General features: G+C 43.9%; 1 protein-coding gene across 2 annotated transcripts in view; it reads right to left on the bottom strand.

The window, feature by feature from the left end:
- Nucleotides 1-1,929: 1,929 nt before the first annotated feature.
- Nucleotides 1,930-24,724, bottom strand: part of kif3ca (kinesin family member 3Ca) — a 181,901-nt gene continuing 159,106 nt past the window's right edge. For both annotated transcript variants that reach the window (XM_078213014.1, XM_078213015.1), the window contains exons 8-9: nucleotides 7,824-7,993; nucleotides 1,930-2,690 (exon numbers count right to left, since the gene is read on the bottom strand). In XM_078213014.1, coding sequence (XP_078069140.1) covers nucleotides 2,591-2,690; nucleotides 7,824-7,993 — 270 coding nt within the window. In that variant the 3' untranslated portion in view covers nucleotides 1,930-2,590. The remainder of the gene's footprint in view (nucleotides 2,691-7,823; nucleotides 7,994-24,724) is intronic.

Raw genomic sequence — 24,724 nt, 5'->3', positions numbered from 1 at the left:
AGAGGAGAGAAAGTGGACAATGTAATGAAAGGGCGATGTTTTATTAAGTAAAGTTCATTCACTTTTACCACACTAAATGAGCCACTTGTGGTTGTAAGTTAACTGGACGAATTAAGTTGACTAAAATTGGATGAACACTCAATTGTGTCCATAGGAGCTTCCTGTCTATTTTAATGGAGGTGTTAATTTGTTAATCTGGATAAGTTTCCAAATTGAATTAAAGGAATGTCATACGAATTATATCTTTGTGAGCTATTATCCACAATCATGTTGACCTTGTAAGATTAACTTATTCAAGGATATGCTTATATTGTTATGAGAAAATCAAACCACGATATTTATGAGCCTCTGCTGAACAATCAAAATGATGTTTTCTCTTTAACAGTTTTCAATTTGAATCAGCCCGCAGATTATAAATTTGTATCTATTGTGCATATATTGTCCATCTGACCAGTGCCAGGATGTGCAGCCTATGTCGAATTATTTTATTAATTGTTATAATGAAATGTAATTGTCATAGATGGTTACTGAAATTGAAAGCTTTGGTCAGAGTCGGATATGCTCTCAGGGCACGTGCAAAAACGTTTAATAAAATATCTGCAGCATTTCATGAGCTAACAGATCAAAGCAGCTTCTGTGAGTCTATAAGAATCTGTGCGATTTACTGCTAACCGACTCCAGCAATGTGAGGAAGCAATATGGTAACGACTGAAAGAGACAGTTTCAAACATGCTGAAGAGGGCATCGGGAAAAACCCCCCCACAAAATTCCCACATACTTTGCACATTATCACATTCAAGGCGATGGGCCAAGTGCTGGTAGATGGGATTAGCTGGGATTTCAGGCGTTTCTAATGTGTTGGTGTAGACTTGATGGGCCGAAGGGCCTCGTCTGCACTGTATGATTCTACATTGGAAATAAAAGAAGCTCAATGTGATATAAAAATAGCTGAAATAGGCTGCCGACATTAACAGCTCATTGAATCATGCATGCTTTTGTATTGAAAGTAGATTGCCCTTTCCTCCCTCATTTTCTCTTTCCTGAGTCAGCCATCCCTCTGCAGCCAAGATTATACCAGCAGTGCCTGTTTTTGTCACCCAACAGGAGTGGCCGTGGCATAAGGATGGTGAGACTGTCCACTCTAGTTGAGTTTAGAAAACTCGGGTGACAAAGCTGTCAAGACCAGGAACTTGATAACAAAATGGAAAATCAAGCCAACTAATCCAGGACACCATGCTGCTTGTAATCGGCAGGATTCTAATAAAATCAGGTGATTCTGCACTATTGCTTAACAGTGACATATTGGTGAATTTTCATCTTCCTTCCCTTGACTCTGACCTATCCATGACCTTCCCAAAGTTGCAGGTGCCAATGGATACGTTTCTCCTGGTATTCTGATGAAATACTTTAGTTTGAACACTTCACTCTAGAAGTTGTGGAAAATGTATTTAAATGACAAAGCAATCCTCAGTCTGAGACACTGTACCACTTGAGCAGAAAGCTCCTAAATACTGCACAACTTTTGATTTCTTCTTAAATCCCAGAAATACTGGGTTCTCTCCATTGCCTAGATTTCTTTTTTGGTTTTGATACACTGTACATTCTACAATCAGAAATAGATTAATGCACCATGCAGTTACTTCTTTAGAACTGCAAGGCAACTGTCTAAGCCTGTTAATAATGTCACGGTTTCAGTAATACAGAATTAGACCAGTTTCTTCTGCTTTACCAAAATGCATTGAGCATAATTGCTCAAAGAAGTGGCAGTTGTGTTACGAAGTGTCGGACAAAAGCAAAAATATTACTTTGCAGACGGTCACTATGAGCAAGTTTTTTGCACAAGGTTGGATTTTCACAATCAGCCTGCATCTAGACAACTCGTATCACAACCTCAATCGTTTTGAAAAAAAAACATGAAGTCATGCAAATGCAGGTTAAAGTCCTCGAGTACATCATATTTATTTTAATCAACAATGACGTTAAGTACCCTCATTTTCAGTTACAACAGTACCTGCGAGTAAATATCTTGAAATCCTTTGTGGAGTAACAGCAACATCAATTTAATTAAGAATCAAAGTCCAACAAATTTACAAAGCGACATTCCTGTTCATAGAAATGAAGTTAGCGGGCAATCTGCTGCATTCTGCCCGACAGCGCACACATCTTCTTTCTGGTCAGATTTTCAAAGTAAACGGCGTTGGGCGGTTGTCTGTATTATACTGGAGAGGTGAGAATGAGCTTGAAGGTTCAGCAAATAAAGAAAGGAAAACAAATGACCAATTATTCAAGCATTACTTCTGTTGTGAACCAATTTCAAGGCCTGGGAATGCTAACAACATTTGATTCTCAAACTCTGTAATTCTTGATAAAGCCTGCACAGGGTAACAAGTCTCAAAACATGTCTCTTCAATGCTGTGCACCATATTGCGTAGGATGTGAAACAATGCAGCAAAGCAGACAAAGACTGATGAAACCAGCGATATTGAGTGAAAATGAGAGCCAAAACCCATTTACAGAGAGATATAGTGACATCGGATGAAGGGAAGGAAAAGCTAAAGAGTTAGAACAGGCACAGATATCACAGTTTTCCTCATTGTGGCACCATCCCATGTGAATGAGAGAACAGCTGAGAGCCTGAAGCCAGTGAGGAGAAGGAAGAGGAGGAAGGTACTCGCCTCTCAGGCCTGGACCTGGAATATAAATAGTAACAATTAATATAATTTCCTTTTTACATACCGCATCTTCTTAATTAAATACAATTTATTCCAAAAAACTGCAAGAATCCTACTTGCACACAATTTAAGCTGACACTCCAGTGCAGAACGTAGCTCTAATGTCTTTCAGATGAGATATTAAATTAGGCCTCAATCTTCCTGTCCTTTCAGATGACATACTGAACGGAAGGACAGTGGATAGGTAACGGCAGGCATTCAAGGAACGAATAGGTGAACTCCCCAAAAGTTGCTTATTCCTGTTTAGCGCAAGAATAGAAAGGGAACTATGGCCAAACCACGGCTTACAACTGAAATTAGATATAATATTAGATTCAAAGAAGAAGCATACAAATTGGCAAGAAAAAGTAATATACCTGAGGTTTGGGCACGGTTTAAATTTCAGCAAAGGTGGACCAAGGGATTGAATATGAAAGGGAAAGTGGAATATAAAAGTAAGCTAGTGTGCAACATAAAAACTGACTGTCGAAGTTTCCATAGGTATGGAAAGAGAAAAAGATTGACAAAAACGAATGTAGGCCCCTTACAGTCAGAAACAGGGGAATTCACAATGAGGAACAAAGAAGTTGCTAAGGAATTGAATTCACACTTTGCTTCAGTCTTCACAAAGGAAGATATGAATAATGGATTGGAAGTTCTGAGAAACACATGTTTTAGTGAGGAGCTGAAGGAAATCAGTAGAGAAATGTTTTTGGGGAAATTAATGGGATTGAAGATGGATAAATTTGCGGGCCTGATCATTTTCATCCCAGAGTATTTCAGGACATGGCCCTAGAAATAGTAGATCCATTGGTAGTCATTTTCCAAAGTTTGTTGGATTCTGGAATAGTTCCTACAGGTTGGAGAGTAGCTAATGTAAGCCCACTATTCAAAGAGGAGGATAGAGTGTAAACAGGGAACAATAGACCAGTGAGCCTAACATTGGTAGTAGGGAAATTGCTCAAGTTCATTATCAAGGATTTCATAGCTCAGCATTTGGAGAGCAGTGGCATAATTAGGCAAAGTCAGCATGAATTTATGAAAAGGAAATCATAATTGACAAATCTACTGGAATTCTTTGAGGATGTAACTAGTAGAGTTGACCAGGAAGAATCATTGATGTGGTTTGTTTAGACTTTCAGAAGGCTTTCGACAACATTTCACATAACAGACTACTATGTAAAGTTAAAGCGCATGGGTTTGTATGTAGTGTCTTGAGATGGATAGAAAACTGGTTAGCAAACAGGAGGCATAAAGTTGGAATAAAGGGTTTTTTTTCTGATTGGCAGTCAGTGACTCGTGGGGTGCTGCAGGGATCTGTGCTAGGACCCCAACTGTTCACATTATATATTAGTGATTTAGACAAGGGAACTAAATGTATTATCTCCAAATTTGCAGAGGATACAAAATTGGGTGAGAGGGTGAACTGTGAGGTGGATGAAGAACTGCTTCAGTGATTTGTACAGGCTGAGTGAGTGGGTATATGCATGACAGATGCAATATAATGTGGATAAATGTGAGGTTATCCACTTCAGTAGCAAAAATAGGAAGGTGGATTATTATTTGAATGGATGTAAATTGAGAGAGATGGATACTCAGTCACTGAAAGTAAGTGCGCAGGTAAAGAAGCCAAATTATATGTTAACCTTCATAACAAGTGGATTTGAGTATAGGAATAGGGATGTTTTACTGCAATTGAATAGGCTATTGGTGAGGCCACACTTGGAGGATTGTGTGCAGTTTTGGTGTCCTTATCTGAGGAAAGATGTTCTTGCTGTAGAAGTTTACCAGGCTGATTCCCAAGTCTAACCCGATTAGACAGGGTAGATTCAGAAAGGATGTTCCTGATGATGTGAGAGTCCAGAACCAGGGATCATAGTTTGAGGACAGAGGTGAGGGGAAATTTCTTCACCCAGAGAGTGGTGAATCTGTAGAATTCACTAGCACAGAAAGTAGTTGAGGCCAAAACGTTGTGTGATCTCAAGAATAAACTAGATATAACTCTTGGGGCTAATGGTATTGAGGGATATGGGGGAAAAGTGAGAATAGGGCATTGAATTTGATGATCAACCATGAGTGAATGGTGGAGCAGGCTCAAAGGTTTGAATGGCCGACTCTTGCTTCTATTTTCTAGGTATATTTCGATGTTTGTTCCATGTAACTTCTTCATGAAAATACCTGACTTCCAGGATTTGTGAAATAAATTAGAGATGTTACAATCCCAGACCAGACCCCCAAATTTTCTTAAGGTGAGACCTGCAAATTTGTCACAATCTGATTGGAGACCAGTAACCTTATTTTTGTTAAAGACTTTGAAATCCCAGAGAAGAAGCCTCAAAATTCCAAGGTTTTGAACAGGATAAATTCTGCTATGCACGAGTTAACAGAGCAAACAGCCAAGTCAAACATACAGAATTAACACGAGGTAAACAGGAATTAAGAGACAAACTGTGGTCGTACACACCACAAACTGTACATTAGATGGCAAACACAACCAAGACACGTTCCCCCAAATTTCTTAATAATCCACCCAGTTATCAAAGAACAGTACAGCACAGGAAACAGGCCCTTCGGCCCTCCAAGCCTGTGCCGCTCCTTGGTCCAACTAGACCAATCGTTTGTATCCCTCCATTCCCAGGCTGCTCATGTGACTATCCAGGTAAGTCTTAAACGATGTCAGCGTGCCTGCCTCCACCACCCTACTTGGCAGCGCATTCCAGGCCCCCACCACCCTCTGTGTAAAAAACGTCCCTCTGATGTCTGAGTTATACTTCGCCCCTCTCAGCTTGAGCCCGTGACCCCTCGTGATCGTCACCTCCGACCTGGGAAAAAGCTTCCCACTGTTCACCCTATCTATACCCTTCATAATCTTGTACACCTCTATTAGATCTCCCCTCATTCTCCGTCTTTCCAAGGAGAACAACCCCAGTCTACCCAATCTCTCCTCATAGCTAAGACCCTCCATACCAGGCAACATCCTGGTAAACCTTCTCTGCACTCTCTCCAATGCCTCCACATCCTTCTGGTAGTGCGGCGACCAGAACTGGACGCAGTACTCCAAATGTGGCCTAACCAGCGTTCTATACAGCTACATCATCAGACTCCAGGTTTTATACTCTATACCCCGTCCTATAAAGGCAAGCATACCATATGCCTTCTTCACCACCTTCTCCACCTGTGTTGCCACCTTCAAGGATTTGTGGACTTGCACACCTAGGTCCCTCTGTGTTTCTATACTCCTGATGACTCTGCCATTTATTGTATAACTCCTCCCTACATTTTTTCTTCCAAAATGCATCACTTCGCATTTATCCGGATTAAATTCCATCTGCCACCTCTCCGCCCAATTTTCCAGCCTATCTATATCCTGCTGTATTGCCCGACAATGCTCTTCGCTATCCGCAATTCCAGCCATCTTCGTGTCATCCGCAACCTTGCTGATTACATCACTGTGAGTCCCGTTAATTCTTTAAAGACTCTGTCTTCCCTGGGAGAGATTTCAGCTCCTCTCTTTCAAAGAGCAAGTCTGATCCTCAGCTGACAGCAGCTCTGCTCCACTCCAGTTCCCTGGGCACAATCCTTATCTAAAAGGCATATGATTCCAAATCCCTCTCAAATCTGCTCCCAGGTCCAGCCTTCTTAATCTCTATCCAGATGAGCTGACTTACCACGTGATTGCATCCCCATGATGGCCAGTTACACTCAAACTGCAAAATGTTCCCGTCCTGCCTGCCACGAGAATTGTAGCTGGCGGGACGTGGACCGTGCAAGGGTCTGTTGACCTCAGGTGGTATTTTCTGGTTTTGGGGCGAGTGCGGCCTCAAAATCCACACAAGGTCCCCAGGTTCTGAGCCATGGTGCTGCTGTCAAAAACTGCTTCTGGGCTTTCCCGTACCCTGGTCTCCTCAGCAGCTCAGAGCAATTCTTGCTCCAGGGCTTCCTTGTGCCCCAGCTTCTCAGCAGCAATCTCTGCTTCCCGATTTCCCTGAATCCCAACTTTTAGCAAAATGGAGCTCATGCACCCCCCCCCCCTCCGGCCACCCAACCACTCCGTCTTCCATACCCCCTCAATCCCCACCAGCAGCACTTGGCAGCACTTGAGCTATATGGAGCTCCTCCTTTTCAAAAACAAATTTAGTCCATCCTTAAAGTGACAAAGCCAATGTTCAGAGTGGGCCGGGCAAACCCGAATCCATTCCTTGCTTGCTCCAAAAACCAAATTCAAATTGAATCCAATTCACAAGAGACACAAACAAGATCCAAGCTGACAAGATAAGGCATTGCACCCCATCTTGGGCTTGATCTGATGCCTGATCTTAGCCAAAAGGCCTGCCCCCCTCTTCATCTGCTCCCCATAGGCTGCTGTTCAATGTGGCCCTTAAATTGATCTGTGTGACCTGTTAATATCTGCTGACAGGCTTCTGCCCCTGTTCCTGGTTCTCCTTTTTTAAAAAATTGGTGGTATCGATTATCCTTTTATTTGGATTTTTTAAAGGTACACTGGACAGTGTGGTTGTAAAGCACTGCAGGAATAATTTGGGACGGCTGTCAAAGAGACAACTATCTCCATTAAATTATGTTTACTGTTTTGTTTGCAAACTCTTCTCAATAGGGCACCTTGAGCCAAATGTTATTTTCCACATAAATAAATACAAAATACTGCAATCCGAAACAAAAACAGAAAAATGCTGGAAAATCTCAGCAGGTTTGACAGCATCTGTGGAGAGAGAATAGAGCTAACGTTTCGAGTCTAGATGAGTCCAGACGAGTTCTGACAAAGGGTCATCCAGACTCGAAACGTTGCCTCTATTCTCTCTCCACAGATGCTGTCAGAGCGGCTGAGATTTTCCAGCATTTTTCTGTTTTTGTTATTTTCTACAGCCTGATTTAATTAATTTTCATGACTTATGATAACTTCCTGGATTACTGCTGCTTTTAACAAGATTATAATGGTGGTAGTTCAGAGAGACATGACAAATGTATCTTAACATGATAATAATTTGGGACTAAATTCCTCTGCTTTTTGGGTGTATGAGAAATGTTTTCTTATCGGGAATTTAGTGAATTTTACTCTGCAGAGAAACAACGGTTTGGATTTGTGAAGTTTCTCACCACGATCTTGATTTTCTAACCCTGGCACTGGCTGATCGATCTGGGAAAATGGAACTGCTATGATGTAGCTCTCCTCCAGCTGCCCCTTGTAGTGAGCGTGACCGTGGAATCTCCAACTCAAACACCGTGGGTGTCGCCATGTCTAATTCCAAGAAAAGGATGTTTTCAGCCTAAAGCAAAGAGGAAACAGAATCACAAGTTATACACCAATTCAGCACAACTTCTAAACTGCATTGCCCCCTAAACAGCTGTTCTTGCATATTCCAACTACAACTGTAACATAAAAACAATGAAACGCCGAGAAACTAGGCTGGGACCTGGTGCACTGCACCCCAACAAAGCTGTAAGCGTTCTGGGAAGGTCTTATGTGAAGCAGAATCTCTAATTGTTCCTTATAAAGTCATCAACATGAAGGCATGGGAACTCTGATTGCCCACATGGTATACAGTCAGGAGGGTGTTGCCACAGGTGTCCTTAACATCGACTCTGGACCCCTGAAAATCTTGTCATCGGGTCAAACATGGGCAAGGAAACCACCTGCTGATTACCAACCACTGCCCTCCCTCAGCTGATGAGTCAGTACTTTTCCACATTGCACATCACTTGGAGGAAGCACTGAGGGTGGCAAGGTCACAGAATGTTCTCTGGTGGGGATATCAACGTCCATAATCAAGAGTGGCTTGATAGCATCATTCCTGACCAAGCTGGCCAAACCCATATCTGTGCCAGCCTAGGCATACAGCAGATGGTGAGGGAACGACGAGAGACCAACCTACTGGAACTTGCTCTCACCAATCTATCTGTTGCAGGTGCATCTGTCCATGATATTGTTGGTGAAGTGACCACTGCTCAGTCCTTGTGAAGACAAAGTCCCATCTTCACACTGAGCATAGCCTCCACTGTGTTATGTAGATGTATGACTGTGCTAAATGGGATGGATTCAGGACAGATCTCCTACTCAAAACTGAGCATTCATGAGGCACTGTGGGCTATCAGCAACAGCAGAATTGTACTCAACATTATCTGTAACCTCATGCCAAGACATATTCCCCACTCTACCATTCCCATCAATCTGGGGGATTAACCCTGGTTGAACGAAGAGTGCAGTAGGGCATGCCAAGATCAGCACCAGGCACACCAAAGAATGGGGTGACGCTGCAACACAGGATTACTTGTATGCCAAATAGTGCAAGCACTGTGCAACAGACAGAGCTAAGTTGATCTCACAACCAATGAATCAGGTCAAAGTTCTGCAGTCCTGCCACATCCAGTCATGAATGGAAGTGGATAATTAACAACTAACAGAAGGAGGAGAAGGCGCCACAAATATCCCCATCCTCAATGATGGGGGAGCCCAGCACATCAGTGCAAAAGACAAGGCTGAGGTATTTGCACCCATCTTTAGCCAGAAGTGCCATGTGGATGATCCATCTCGGCCTCCTCCCAAGGCTCCCAGCATCACAACTTCCAATCTTCAGCCAATTTGATTCAGTCCATGTGATTTTACAAAGTGGCTGAAGGCACTAGAAATATGGGCCTTGACTATGCCCTGGTTGTCGAAATGAAGACTTCTGCTCCAGAACTAGCTATGGCCTTAGCCAAGCTGTCCCAGTACAGCTACAACATTGGACCTGGCAATGTGGAAAACTGCTCAGGTATACCCTGTCCACAAAAAGGACAAATCCAACCTGGTCAATTACTGCATCATCAATCAAGTGATGGAAGGTGTCGTCAATGGTGCAAGTGTGTTTGCACTTACACAGCAATAACTTTCTCAATGAAGTTCAGTTTGGGTTCTGCCAGGGCCACTCAGCTCCTGACCTCATTACCACCTTGGTTCAAACATGGACAAAGAAGCTGAACTCCAGAGATGAGGTTGAGAGTGACTGCTCTCAACATCAAGGCACCATTTAACCTAATGTGACATCATGGAACCCTGATAAAATTGAAGTCAATGGGATTCAGGGGGAAAACTCTCCACTGGTCAGAGTCTTGTACCTTCGCCACTGTTTCTTTGTTGGTACTCTATGATGTCTGACCTGCTGAGAATTTCCAACATTTACTGTTCCCATTTCCCTTTCATTGTCAGCATGTTGCTTGTTGCACTTGTACCATGAACCGCATGTGCAATGAACTAAGCTGTTCCTGTGCTTGCATCCTGTTAATCACAGGACAAAGGCTCATACTGGAAAACTGCACTGGCAGTGTGATTGATCTCAGCTCAATCCCATTTTTACCATCAATGGAAAAATGTAGCCTACATCCAAAATTAACAGAAATTTATCCCGCTTTTAGCAGGTGGTTAAGCAAAAGGAAATGAAAGAAAAAGTTGGATAATTCTAAAATGTCAGAAAATCAAAAATATCAGCATTAGGGGGCATGAACATTGCATGGCTATTAATTCAAACAGCAAATTACTTTATTTCTTGCCCATAACTTGCAGCTCTTTTTCAGATTGTAGCAACTCACTCATTGCACTGTCAGCTATGACTCAGTTGGTAGCACCTGCCTCTGAGTCAGAAGATTGTAGGTTTAACTCTCACTCCGGGACTAGAACATAAAAGCTTGACACTCTAATGCAGTACTGAGGGGATGTTATCCTGTCATGCCTGGGTGAATGACTGATTAAACTGAGACCCTGTCTGTCCTCTCAACTGGGATGTTAAAGATCCCATGGTACTACTTCAGAGAAAAGCAGGTTGGTTCTCCCTGGCATCCTAGTCAATACTTCTCTCTCAATCAACTACTCAAAAAGAGGGGGAGGGGCAATTTTGTAACATTTAAATATACTTAGCCCGTTCGATGCCGGATTCTCTCAGCTCCCAGGATCTTCCGACCTTTCAGCATGGCGTGAAACCGGTGAGAATCACTGCTGGTCTCCACCAGCCGTAACCAGGTGCGATGGCCATGCTGGGAGCTTGGAAGCCATTGAAGCCCCCAGGTGGCCAGGAACATGCCTTGGCAGTGCCAACTGGGCAGTGCCCACCTGGCACCCTGGCAGTGCCCACTTGACACCCAGACAGGGACAGGGGCAGTGCCAAGGGAGTGAGGCCTGGGTAGAAGTGGGGCCCTGACAGGAGGGCAATGAAAGGGGGGGCTATGATGGGTGGGCTATGATGAAGGGGCTGTGACAGGGGTCATGGAGGATGGGTGGAGCAGTGCGGGTGGTGCTGGGGGGGTTCACACACAGGTGGAGCATGGAGAGGAACATGTCGGAGGTCCTGATGGGGGGGAGGGGCAGAATGTCAGGGATCATGATGGGGGTGCATGTCGGAGGTCATGAAAGGGGACCATTGGGAGAGCTCTGATGCCAGCGATTTGTGTCGGGATGGCGGTGGGAAAACAGGCTGCTGATGAGTTGGGGGAATAGTGGTGTCCCAATAACCATGGGGGGAGCGGGGGGGTCTCCCAGTGCATTATGATTTTGGGGCGCCCTTCCAAAACAGCCCCTGTGTACTTTGCAGGGGTTTCACCGACGTGTTTAGGTTGTGGCCCCTCCAGAACCAGCACGAAACTCACCACTCTCCAAAAAAAGTGACTATGTGTGGGACGATGGTGGTCCAGAATGCACCTGATGGACTGGCACGGATCGCGCTGGTGTTCTCGCCCATATGACAGTTTTTGGAGGGAAAATTCCACCCAGATTATCTGGTCATTATCACATTGTTGTATGTGGCAGCTTGCTGTGTACAAATTGCCTACATTCCAGCAATGACTACACTTCAGCAATACTTCATTGGCTATAAAACCACTTGGGATGTCACATGGTCATGAAAGGCACTATATAAATGCAATGCTTTCTTTTTGTAAATATTCTTTGTACCCTGGCAGAATCATGATTTACTCACAGCATATAGTCACCTCCAAAACCACATGTCCAGCAGAGGGCAGCAGAGCAGTGACATTGATTGGCTGTTGTGATGAAGATTTGCATATTTGGCGAGTCACCATTTCCAGGAGGAGGAGCTGAGCAAGGCTGGTTTGTGGAGGAGCTCATCAAGGGAGAGTTAAACCTCAAACGCTACTTCAACATTTCTCTCCTTGTCTAACCAAAGAAAGGGTCACTGTGAGGACCACAAGCAAGAGAAAGCCCTGGACCAGTGAGCCTGTGTGCACCGGTGGGAGAGAGACTGCGGCTGGAGTGAGATTTCAGCCAGAGTGAGGGTATCGGAAATTTGGAGCTGAGTGGGAATTCGGTGCTGAGGGGAAAAAGGAGCTCACCTTGGGGAGGAGCGGAGAAGCGGACCTGCGAGGGAGACTCGAGGGCAAGTGAAAAATAGAAAGAAATCGAATTGTGCCATCACAGCCAGCAGGTAAATGGTTGGCTAGTGACTGGTAAGTAGTTTTTCTTTTCCTCTTTCTCTTGGCATTGTTGTTGTTGAGTTAACTTAAGGGTTAAGTCATGGCAGGAGATCCCAGACCTGTGTCATGCTCCTTTTGCCCGATTTGGGAATTCAGGGACTCTTCCGTTTTCCCTGGCTCCTTCACGTGCAGGAAATGCGTCCAGCGGCAGCTCCTGTCAGACCGCTTGACGGCTCTGGAGCTGTGGATGCATTCACTTTGCAGCATCCGCGATGCTGACGAAGTCGTGGACAGCACGTTCAGTGAGTTGGTCACATACAGATAAAAATTACTGAGCTAGATAAGAAATGGGTGACCTCCACACAGAGGAAGAGTAGGAAGGCAATGCAGAGGTCCCCTGCAGTCATCTCCATCTAAAACAGATATACCGTTTTGGATACTGTTGGAGGAGATGGTTCACCAGGGGAAGGTGGCAGCAGCCAGGTTCATGGCACTATGGCTGGCTCTGCTATACAGGAGGGCAGGAAAAAGAGTGGCAGAGCTATAGCGATAGGGGGTTCAATTGTAAGGGAAATAGACAGGCATTTCTGCGGACGCAAATGAGACTCCAGTTTGGTATGTTGTCTCCCTGGTGCAAGGGTCAAAGATGTCTCGGAGCAGCTGAAGGGCATTCTGGAGAGGGAGGTTGAACAGCCGGCTGTCGTGGTGCATATAGGCACAAACTATATCGGTAAAAAATGGGATGAGGTCCTACAAGCTAAATTTAGGGAGTCAGGAGTTAAACTAAAAAGTAGGACCTCAAAGGTAGTAATCTCAAGATTGCTACCAGTACCACGGGTTAGTCAGAGCAGGAATGTCAGGATAGTTAAGATGAATATGTGGCTTGAGGGATGATACAAGCGGGAGGGATTCAAATTCCTGGGACATTGGAACCGGTTCTGGGGGAAGTTGGACCAATACAAATTGGACAGTCTGCACCTGGTCAGGACTGGAACCAATATCCTAGGGGGAGTGTTTGCTAGTGCTGTTGGGGAGTGTTTAAACTAACATGGCAGGGGGATGGGAACCAGTGCAGGAAGTCAGAGGAAGTAAAGTGGGGACAGAAACAAAAGGCAGTAAGGGGAAAAGTGGAAATCAGAGAAACCAAAATCAAAAATCAATAAAGGCCACATTCCATCATAATTCTAAGAGGGCAATAAATGCCAAAACAAGCCTGAAGGCTCTGTGTCTCAATGTAAGGAGCATTTGTAATAAGGTGTATGAATTAACTGTGCAGACAGTCATCAATGGATATGATGTAATTGGGATCATGGAGACTGGCTCCAGGGTGACCAGGATGGGAACTCAACATCCAGAGGTATTCAATATTCAGGAAGGATAGATAGAAAGGAAGGGGGGGGGGGACATTGCGGGCTAAAGAGGAGATTAATGCAATAGTAAGGAAGGACATTAGCCTTGACGACATGGAATCTGTATAGATGGAGCTGCAGAACACCAAAGGGCAAAAAACACTATTGGGAGTTGTGTACAGACCACCAAACAGTAGTAGTGAGGTTGGGGATGGCATCAAGCAGGAAATGTATGCACTAAGGGTACAGCAGTTATCATGGATGACTTCAATCTGCATATTGATTGGGCTCAACAAACTGGTAGCAATGTGATGGAGGAAGATTTCTTGGGAAGTATAAGGGATGGTTTTCTCGACCAATATGTCAAGGAACCAGCTAGAGAGCAGGCCATCCTAGACTGGGTATTGTGTAATGAGATAGGATTAATTAGCAAGCTTATGGTGCAAGATCCTTTGGGTAAGAGTGACCATAATATGATAGAATTCTTCATTAAGATGGAGAGTGACATAGTTAAGTCTGAGACTAAGGTCCTGAACTTGAGGAAAGCTAACTTTGATGGTATGAGACATGCATTGGCTAGGATAAGCTGGCAAAGGATACTTAAGGGGTTGACAGTGGATAGGCAATGGCAGACATTTAAAGAACACATGGATGAACTTCAATAACTGTACATCCCTGTCTGGCGTAAGTGTAAAACAGGGAAGGTGGCTCATCCATGGCTCACCAGGGAAATCAGGGATAGTGTTAAAGAGGAGGCATATAAATTGGCCTGAAAAAGCAGCAAACCTGAGGACTGTGAGAAATTTAAAATGTGGAGATGCCGGCGTTGGACTGGGGTAAACACAGTAAGAAGTTTAACAACACCAGGTTAAAGTCCAACAGGTTTATTTGGTAGCAAAAGCCACACAAGCTTTCGAGGCTCTGAGCCCCTTCTTCAGGTGAGTGGGAATTCTGTTCACAAACAGAACTTATAATGACACAGACTCAATTTACATGAATAATGGTTGGAATGCGAATACTTACAACTAATCCAGTCTTTAAGAAACAAAACAATGGGAGTGGAGAGAGCATCAAGACAGGCTAAAAAGATGTGTATTGTCTCCAGACAAGACAGCCAGTGAAACTCTGCAGGTCCACGCAACTGTGGGAGTTACAAATAGTGTGACATGAACCCAATATCCCGGTTGAGGCCGTCCTTGTGTGTGCGGAACTTGGCTATCAGTTTCTGCTCAGCGACTCTGCGCTGTCGTGTGTCGCGAAGGCCGCCTTGGAGAACGCTTACCCGAATATCAGAGGCCGAATGCCCGTGACCGCTGAAGTGCTCCCCAACAGGAAGAGAACAGTCTTGCCTGGTGATTGTCGAGCGGTGTTCATTCATCCGTTGTCGCAGCGTCTGCATAGTTTCCCCAATGTACCATGCCTCGGGACATCCTTTCTTGCAGCGTATCAGGTAGACAACGTTGGCCGAGTTGTCTCCACCAGGTACACGGTACATACTCTTGCAACTCGGCCAACGTTGTCTACCTGATACGCTGCAAGAAAGGATGTCCCGAGGCATGGTACATTGGGGAAACTATGCAGACGCTGCGACAACGGATGAATGAACACCGCTCGACAATCACCAGGCAAGACTGTTCTCTTCCTGTTGGGGAGCACTTCAGCGGTCACGGGCATTCGGCCTCTGATATTCGGGTAAGCGTTCTCCAAGGCGGCCTTCGCGACACACGACAGCGCAGAGTCGCTGAGCAGAAACTGATAGCCAAGTTCCGCACACACAAGGACGGCCTCAACCGGGATATTGGGTTCATGTCACACTATTTGTAACTCCCACAGTTGCGTGGACCTGCAGAGTTTCACTGGCTGTCTTGTCTGGAGACAATACACATCTTTTTAGCCTGTCTTGATGCTCTCTCCACTCCCATTGTTTTGTTTCTTAAAGACTGGATTAGTTGTAAGTATTCGCATTCCAACCATTATTCATGTAAATTGAGTCTGTGTCTTTATAAGTTCTGTTTGTGAACAGAATTCCCACTCACCTGAAGAAGGGGCTCAGAGCCTCGAAAGCTTGTGTGGCTTTTGCTACCAAATAAACCTGTTGGACTTTAACCTGGTGTTGTTAAACTTCTTACTAGAAATTTAAAATCCAGCAGAGGAGGACAAAGGGTTTTATTTGGAAGGGGAAAATCGAATACGAGAGTCGGCTTGCAGAAAACATTAAAACAGACTGCAAAAACTTCTATAGATATGTAAAGAGAAAATGATTGGTGAAGACAAATGTCTTTGAGTTAGAATTCGGTGAATTCATAACAAAAACTGAAAAATGCTGGAAAATTGCAGCACGACTGACAGCATCTGTGGAGAGAGTAGAGCCAACATTTCGAGTCGAGATGGCCCTCTGTCAGAGCTGAGAGGAAAGAGAGTCAGCAGAGATTTATACTTATGAGGGTAGGGAGGGTAGTGGAATTGGACCAAGGGAATGTAAATGAGCATGCAGAAGGCTGAGAAGGTGTTGAAAGTGTCCATTAAGTGATCAGAATGTGTTAATGGCAAAACAATTTTATTGCTCTCCTTCTTTCCATCCCCCGCCACCCCCCCCCACCCCCTGCAACCCCCCACCACCTCCCCTTCTTCAGGCCAACTGCCATATTCCTCAGGCAGTCCTTTACCAAGCTGCACCTGTGTTTTGTCATTAACACATTCTGATCACTTAATGGGCACTTTCAACACCTTCTCAGCCTTCTGCATGCTCATTTACATTCCCTTTGTTCAATTCTTGCATAGAAACATAAAATCCTGATGGGACTGGATAGGCTAGATGCAAGAAGAATGTTCCCAATGTTGGGGAGGTGCAAAACTAAGGGTCACAGTCTAAGAATAAGGGGTAACTGAGATGAGGAAGTACTTCTTCACTCAAAGAGTTGTGAACCTGTGGAGTTGTCTACCACACAAAGCTGTTGGGGCCATTTCGTTAGGCTCAAGAGGGAGCTGGATGTGGCCCTTGTGGCTAAAGGGATCAAGGGGTATGGAGAGAAAGTAGGAGTGGGATACAGAAAGTGCATGATCAGCCATGATCATATCGAATGGTGGTGCAGGCTCCAAGGGTCACGTGGCCTACCCCTGCACCTATTTTCTATGTTTCTATGCCATATCCATCAGCTGAACTGACCGGAAATCAGATCTCATCTCTCACCAGCTCTGAGGAAGGGTCATCCAGACTCGAAACGTTGATTCTATTCTCTCTCCACAGACGCTGTCAGACCTGCTGAGATTTTCCAGCATTTTCTGTTTTTGTTTCAGATTCCAGAATGTATTTTGCCTTTCTCTCACTTCTTTCTTACTCTCTTCGTCAATCTGTTATACTCACATCACACAGCAGAGGGAGCTGTTACATTATTGACCATAGATTTGAGATTTCCATTTTGAGTGTGACTGAATTTTTTTTTAAAATTTTGCACTTGCAGTACAAAGCTGGGAAGAAATGTTTGAAATCTGGGTGCAGAGGGCATCGTGTCTAACGCATGGTCCATTCGATATTCCATCCTTTAAAGTTCCAGTCTCAAATTCTGACCATGCCTATCTCTCCTTTTTTCAAATCTGACAGACTTGCTCTATTTCCAGTATTTTAAGTTTTCGTTTCAGATTCCCAGATAAAGTAATTGATGCTGATTAACACAATTATTTCAGCAACTGGTCTACCTCTGAATCAGCGCATAGAGAAAGGCTCTCCATCTTAGTTAAATCGGGTGCTGTGGCATGAATCCAGAAGTGCTGCCCCAAACCAATCACCACCTTTTTCACAAGGGGGTGGGTGGATGAATGCAAGGGGGTCAGGTTCTAAATGGCACGTCGGTGGTTCATGGAGGCAACCGCACAAGTTAAAGTTCAGCTGTCCAAAACATCCACAACTCTCTGGGCTAGAGAATTCCAAAGACTCACAACCCTTTGAGTGAAGTAATTTCTCGTCATCTTAGTTCTAAACAAACTTCCCTTATTCTGAGACTGTGCCCCCGTGTTTTAGACTCCCCAACCAACAGAAACAATCTCTCAGTGTCCACCCTATCAAGCCCCTTCAGGACTTTGTGGGTTTAATGTGATCGCCTCATTCTTTATTCTTCAAAACGACAGAGAACATAAGGCCAATTTGCTTAGCCTCTCATCATAGATCAACCCCTTCATCCCGGGGATCCATTTAGTGAACATTCGCTACACCACTTCCAATGTGAATATATCCTTTCTTAAATGTGGAGACCATAACTACACAGCACTTCAGAGGCGGTCTGACCAAAACCCTGTACGACTGTTGTAAGACTCCTTTATTCTTGTATCCAATCCCCTTGCAATAAAGACCAACACGTCACTTGCCTTCCTAATTGCTTGCTGCATCTGCATGCTGATTTTTTGTGTTCCTTGTATGAGAACATGCAAGTCTCTTTGAACACTTGTAAGTTTCACGACCTTGAAAAAAATATTGTTTTTCTTCTCTTATAACCAAAATGAATATCTTCACACTTCCCACATTATATTCCATCTGTTATCTTGTTGCCCACTCACTTAACCTGTCTATATCTCTTTGCAGCCTCTTTGTGTCCTCCCCACAGGTTACCTTCCATCTAGCTATATATCATCAGCAAACATTGATACATTATTCTCTATGTCTTTATCTAAGTCATTAGCTAAATTCTCCCTCAGTGTACCTGAACAGGCGCCGGAGTGTGACGACTAGGGGATTTTCACAGTAACTTCATTGCAGTGTGAATGTAAGCCTACTTGTGACTAATAATAATAAATGAACTAGTATGACTGTAAATCACTCAGACCCCAGCATTGATCCTGTGGCACTCCACTGCTAATTTGAGAAGCCACATTTATCCATTAATCAATCCTCTAAAATATTCTCTGCAACTCCATGAGCCCTTATCTTACCTGTTAAGCTATTGTGTGGCACCTTATCGAATAGCTTTTGGAAATCCAGATATACTAGCTCTCCTGGTTCCCCCTTTATCTATCCTACCACTCAAAAATACAAAAAGAAATGGTCAAACTTCTTTTTCTCTTCAGTAAACGTATTCTAATCATACCAGGCCTTTCTAAATGCTTTGTTAAGATTTCCTTAATAGTAGATTCCAGCATTTTCCCAACAACTCATGTTCTGGCCTGTAGTTAATCGTTTTCTCTCTCTCTCTCCTTTCTTGCGACATTTGCCAACTTCCAATTTAATGGAACCATTCCTGAAATTAAAGAATTGCATCTTATCACCGGTACACACTGCGGCTACTTTGCATTGGTGGTGGAGTGAGTGTCAATCAAGTGGCCTCCAGTTGCCCTGGTGTCGAGTTTCTTGAGTATTGTTGGAGCTGCACTCATCCAGACCAATAGAGGGTATTTGATGACATTTCTGATTTGGACAAGCTTTGGGGAGTGAGGAGGTGAGTTACTCGACACAGGATTCCTCACTTCTGACCCACTCTTGGGGCCACAGCACTTGTCTGACGAGTCCATTTCCATTGTTTGCATTGAGTTGGCACAGAGGGTGTAAGGCCAAAAGTTGTTGGTGTGTATGCGGGGGTGGGTTGTCATGTGTTGACATTAAGTTGGCATAGGAGCTCGATAGTGCTTGGGGATGAGTGCAGGCATGGATAGACATGGAAGGTTTAAGGACCATGAGGGGGTGGGGGCGTAGATTGGCATGGAGATTATGAGGGACCATGGAGGTCAGGTTGAATGCACAAGGTAGAATTAGTTTGCATGATTGTGGCATGGGGAGTGTGTGGAGGATGAGAGGACCGTATTTTGTTTTGTTCCTTTTGTCAGGGGCATTGATGTCGCCTTTTGCCCAGCCTGCCTCTGCACTTAGCAGCTTCTGAACTCTTTCTATGAGCAGTAACCATGACTCCCATTTTCTGCAACCCCCCACTCCTCCCCGCCCCCCCCCCCCCCCAAGACTGCCCAGCAATGTAAATGCAAACCTTCTGGGGCATTCTCTCCATGGTTGGATTTGTGGAGCTGCATTGTCCTGACTCTGCCCTCCTGCCCAGGAGCAAAAACTCAGGCGAATATGTCAACCATTTTCAAAGCAAGCTAAAAAGATTATGCACAATTTGTGTCCTTCAACCCTCTGCAGCAGTGAGAGACAGGAGATGACTTGCCAAAAAGTCCTTCTTTTCCTGTGAGCAAGGCGCTTGCTAGCACTAAACCTTTCTCCATGGTACCTCACTGCTAACCAGCTGGCAAAGAAATGAATCTGCTTCTGTGTTTCTGTAATGCACTGTTGGTACAGCTACACACTGTTACTGGGCCATTTCAATGATTCATTGTTTACAAATGCACAGATAGAACATAATTCCTGAAGCAAGCCAAAATTTTATGTGAGCAAGTCACTGTTCAATTTTGTGTCAAATCTCATGCAACATCTCTATGCTATTTAAGTGGCAGATTGGTAGTAAAATATTGATGTGGAAATGGTGAGACAAATGGAACACACCGTAGCAAACTGGAAGATAACAGGGCTAAATACAGCAATGTGCACAAGTTTCCAAATGATCCAATATTATTGGGAGAAAGCAACAGATCTTTCTTGCTGAAAGCAAAAAAAACAAATGTACTTTCAGATGAAGCTGAAGGTTTGGTTTCAGATTGGTGAACTGCAGTGATGATCCATGCAGTAATATGATAGCTTAATTGCACTGCACTGATTAGAAAGTCAACTTCTCATATTCCACTATGACGGTTCTCAGAGGTCACAATGACACAAAGATTATTCCAAAGTACACCAAGTTCATAAAAGAATACAAAAGAAAGATGTTGCAGATGCTGTAACTCTGTCATAGAAACAGCAAATGCTGGAAATTGATCTGGTTCAGTATTGGGTCTGAAAATCACCTTGCGTGATTGCTCTGCATCCAGTCTATTTGTGACAGGTGCCGCGTTAATGTCATGGGTACAGCTGTGATTGAGCCCATCACACTCAGTGTCGCCGAGAGCATCCAAGATTGAGTCATTGACTCTGTCTACACTTCCCGCTGCCTTGGCAAAGCAGCCAGCATAATTAAGGACCCCACGCAGCCCGGACATTCTCTCTTCCAACTTCTTCCGTCGGGAAAAAGATACAAAAGTCTGAGGTCATGTGCCAACCGACACAAGAACAGCTTCTTCCCTGCTGCTGTCAGACATTTGAATGGACCTACCTTGCATTAAGTTGATCTTTCTCTACATCCTAGCTATAACTGTAACACTACATTCTGCACTCCTGTTTCCTTCACTACGAATGGTATGCTTTGTCCGTATAGCACGCGAGAAACAATGCTTTTCACTGTATCCCAATATATGTGACAATAATAAATCAAATCAAATAAAATCAGAAACTTGCTGCACACACTTTGAGGAACTCATTGCTGAAGGCCAGGAAGTGAATTTGGAATTGTGCCTATCATAGAATCTCTACAGTGCAGGAGGCGGCCATTCGACCCATCGACTCTGCACTGGCTTTCCTACAGAGCATCTTACCCAGGCCCTATCCCCATAACCCCATGTATTTACCCCACTGATCCCCCTAACCTATACATTTTTGGACACTAAGGGGTAATTTAACATGGCCAATCCACCTAAGCTGCACATCTTTAGACTGTGGGAGGATATCAGAGCACCTGGAGGAACTGACTCAGACGTGGGGAGAATGTGCAAACTCCACACAGACAGTGACCCAAGGTCAAAATCAAACCCTGGTCCCTGGTGCTGTGAGGCTGCAGTGTTAACCACTGTGTCACCCAGTCCAGCAGTTAAGACAGTGAGATGGGCAGAAGAATCAAGCAAATGGCCAGGCAGCTGTCAACACTGCTTCAACGATGAGTTTTATCAGACCAAGTGCAGTCTGGAACTCACTGCAGATCAGTAACACATTGGACTGGCTTCTAACATCACAATCAGACCTTCCCGACTGCTGAATCTTTTGTCCACTAACTGAGTTAGGCTGTTGTCAAAAAATCTCCAGTTTGTTCTAATCCCTCTAAGCTCCATTACATAACAGTCAGGAGTAGGAATCGTAACACTGCATAGTAATCCACTGTGTACGGAAATGATATACACACACACACATATATATATATATATATGTATATATTATATTAATAAAGAGAGAGAGAGGGTGCTTTTCACAACCTCAGGGCATGTTGTCAAATCAGTCAGAATTTCTGGAATAAAACAGATACCGATAGACTGTGGAAAAGTGGAGAAAAGGTTTAAAGACTATCCCAGTAACTACTGGGCAATCAATTTAACGTCAGTGATCATGGAAACAAGTCGCTTGGCGAGGATTGAGTTGAAGACAGCCAGCATGGATTTGTAAAAGGCAGATCACACTTGACTCCCAAAGTGAAATTTGATGAGGCAAGTTGGTAGTGATGGATGTTGCCTGTATGGATTTTAGGAACGTGTTTGACAAAGTACCACATAAAAGGCTGGTTAACAAAACTGAGGCCCATGGGATAGGAGGGTCAGCTTGAATTTTTAAAAAATTGTTAAAGGACAGAAAGCAGCAAGATATCTTTAACTGTCTTTTTTCCAGACGGGAAGATAGTAAAATGTGCTGTTCCCAAGGATTGGCGCAAAGATACTGTTATGAAGCGGAGGTGGATCCCCCGTCCGAGAAGTAACACTTAATCACTCAAAGAGAAGTACCTCACCTCGTAATCTGTAAAAGTGAGTGTGAAATGGTACGATCTGCTCTTCAGCAACTTTTAGTGGTTAAATCAAAATAACTCCCTAACACACTCTCTAAAGTCAACAAGTAACAATCTACTTATCTAACTAAGTGAACAACTAAACTATTAACAAACCGAATAAAAACATGATTCTAATGGAATGCTGTTCAGATAAATACAATTCCCACTTATTAACAAAAAAAAAACAGAATTTTAGTCAGTCTCTAAATTACAACCAGGTTTTATGTCTTCTGGAATATTCTGGGCATTCTCTGTTGATTCTTCTTTCTTCATGGCTATCTAGATGAGGCTATGAGCTAAAAGCGATGAGCTGTGAGATGTGGCAGTTGCTCTCCCCCTCTGTCGCACTGCCCCCTTCCTTTTATACCTATGATGACATATCAATATCCCCCACAATAGGATTGGTCCTAGTTTGCCAAAACCACCGGATTTAAATTTAATAGGTTCTTGGTATCTAAGTGCCTATTTCAAATTGATAGGCTGTATTCAAATGCCTGAAAGCCTGTTGTCTTGGTAACTCTGCTGCTTGGCCTTCTGACACAAATGTTTCATTTTGGGCACTCTATCTGTACATGTATTTTTTTTTAACTTTCTAAGCACAGAAAAAGCACGACCCTTTTAAAGGGACCATGCAATGCTTTTTCCCCAAGCATTTGACAATTTTACAAACACCAACCTATAATTACTCTACTCAACTTTGCAGCAATACCAAACTTGGAGGTGAGGCAAGCAGCAAGCATGATACCAATCGACTGCAACAAGACACAGATAGACTAGCAGAATAGGCAGCTGAAATTTAACACAGAGAAGTAAGAGATGATGCATTTCGACAGAAGGGAAAAGAGGCAATATAGATTGAATGGTAGAGTTTCAAAGAACGTGCAGGAAGGGAAGGATCTAGGGCCACGTGTGCATTGATTTTTAAAGCTGGCGGGACGTATTTAGAGAGTTGTTAGCCAAGCTAATGGAATTTTGGGCTTCATATTCAGAGGTATTGAGCACAAAAACGGGGAGGTTATGCTGAAACTTTATAAAGTTCTGGGTAGGCAGCCATCAGAGCATTCTATCCAGTTCTGCTCACCACACTTTAGGGAGGAAATGAAGGTCTGAGAAAGGTTGCAGAGGAGATTTACCATAATAGTTCCAGGATTGGAGGAATGTAGCTATGAGATAAGGTTGGAAAAGCTGAGTTCTTCTTGGAGCAAAGGAGGTTGAGGGGAAATTTGATAGAGATATGCAAGATCTGACATATTTAGAGAAGAGAAACAAAGGAAAGCTGTTCCTGCTAGCCCATGGTAAAATGACTATGGGACAGAAATTTAAGTTTTTGGGCAAGAGATTCAGGGGTATGGGTGAATAGATGTTTTTATTAGCAAGTGGTAATGACCCGGAATACACTGGCCTTGGAGAGTGGTGGAAGTGAAGATGATCAATAGTTTCACCTCAAAACTGAATGAGGTGTTTAAGGAAATAAACCTGAAAGGATTACGAAAATAGAACGGATGAATGGGACTGACTGGATCGCTCTACAGAGAGGCAGCACATATTCGAGGGGCCAAATGCCCTCTTTCTGTACTGTAATGACTCCATGGACTAGAGGGAATACTTGGTTGGCTCACCCCACAGTCTGTAGTGCCATTAATTGGCTTAGGGTGAGAATCGCTCCCTCCTGCCTTCAAGAGCTGCTAGCCAATCAAATAGCCAGCAACTCTCTGGTCCGAGCAGTGCCACGCCAACAACAATTGAACTGTAAACAAAGTTAAGTGAGGTAGAGGTTTACCAGGGCCAGGCTGGTGAACTTGTTGAGGGCTGGTGAGGTGGTGGGGGCTGGATGCACAGGGCAGGCAGGAAGGTGACATGGGGGAGGGGAAACGCAGGAGAAGGTATTGGAAAGGGCCTCTGATGGGAACAAGAGATCTGTAAAGAGGCAACCCATCCCTCCTTCCATGCCCGCCACCAGCACGAACACTGATGGCTGCTGGGCTCTACACATTAATTGGCCTCCATTGGCTCACAGGTGGTCAGTCCTTCACAACCACATCATCTCCTGCTGCTGATAAATTGCACTGGAGATGGGGGCAGGGAGGTGGCCACAAGAAACGTAATCATGGCTTGGTGCCCAACTTTACTGGGTGTGAACCTGTGATCTTCTGACTCAAGAGAAAGTGGAAGTTGAATTGATTCCACTTCAGGTTCTGTAAGTGCCTTCGGCATTCGATCAATAACTAAGCAGCCAATGTACAATATCTAGGCAGGATCGTTCTCACTGGTTAACTTATCTGAAACAAATTTAATCTTTATGATGAAATTTGACTGAATCAAAAGAAAAATACCAAGACACAATATAAGATTAAAATCAAGGGTGATCTCATTTTGCTTCCCAATAAACACAGGAAGCAATCTTCATGATAAACCAAACCCACTCAATATTTCCCACTGATTCCTCTCACTTGCTGTAGCATTAGCCACTTATTCCTCTTATCCGATATTCGGAGCAACAGCCAAACTAGTCTGAGGATTACACTGACAAAAT

The sequence above is a fragment of the Mustelus asterias genome, chromosome 5, assembly GCF_964213995.1.
Source record: "Mustelus asterias chromosome 5, sMusAst1.hap1.1, whole genome shotgun sequence".
NCBI classification, from domain to species: Eukaryota; Metazoa; Chordata; class Chondrichthyes; order Carcharhiniformes; family Triakidae; genus Mustelus; species Mustelus asterias.
Note: the sequence above shows the minus strand (reverse complement) of the source record. Positions and strands in the feature narration are given on the sequence as shown.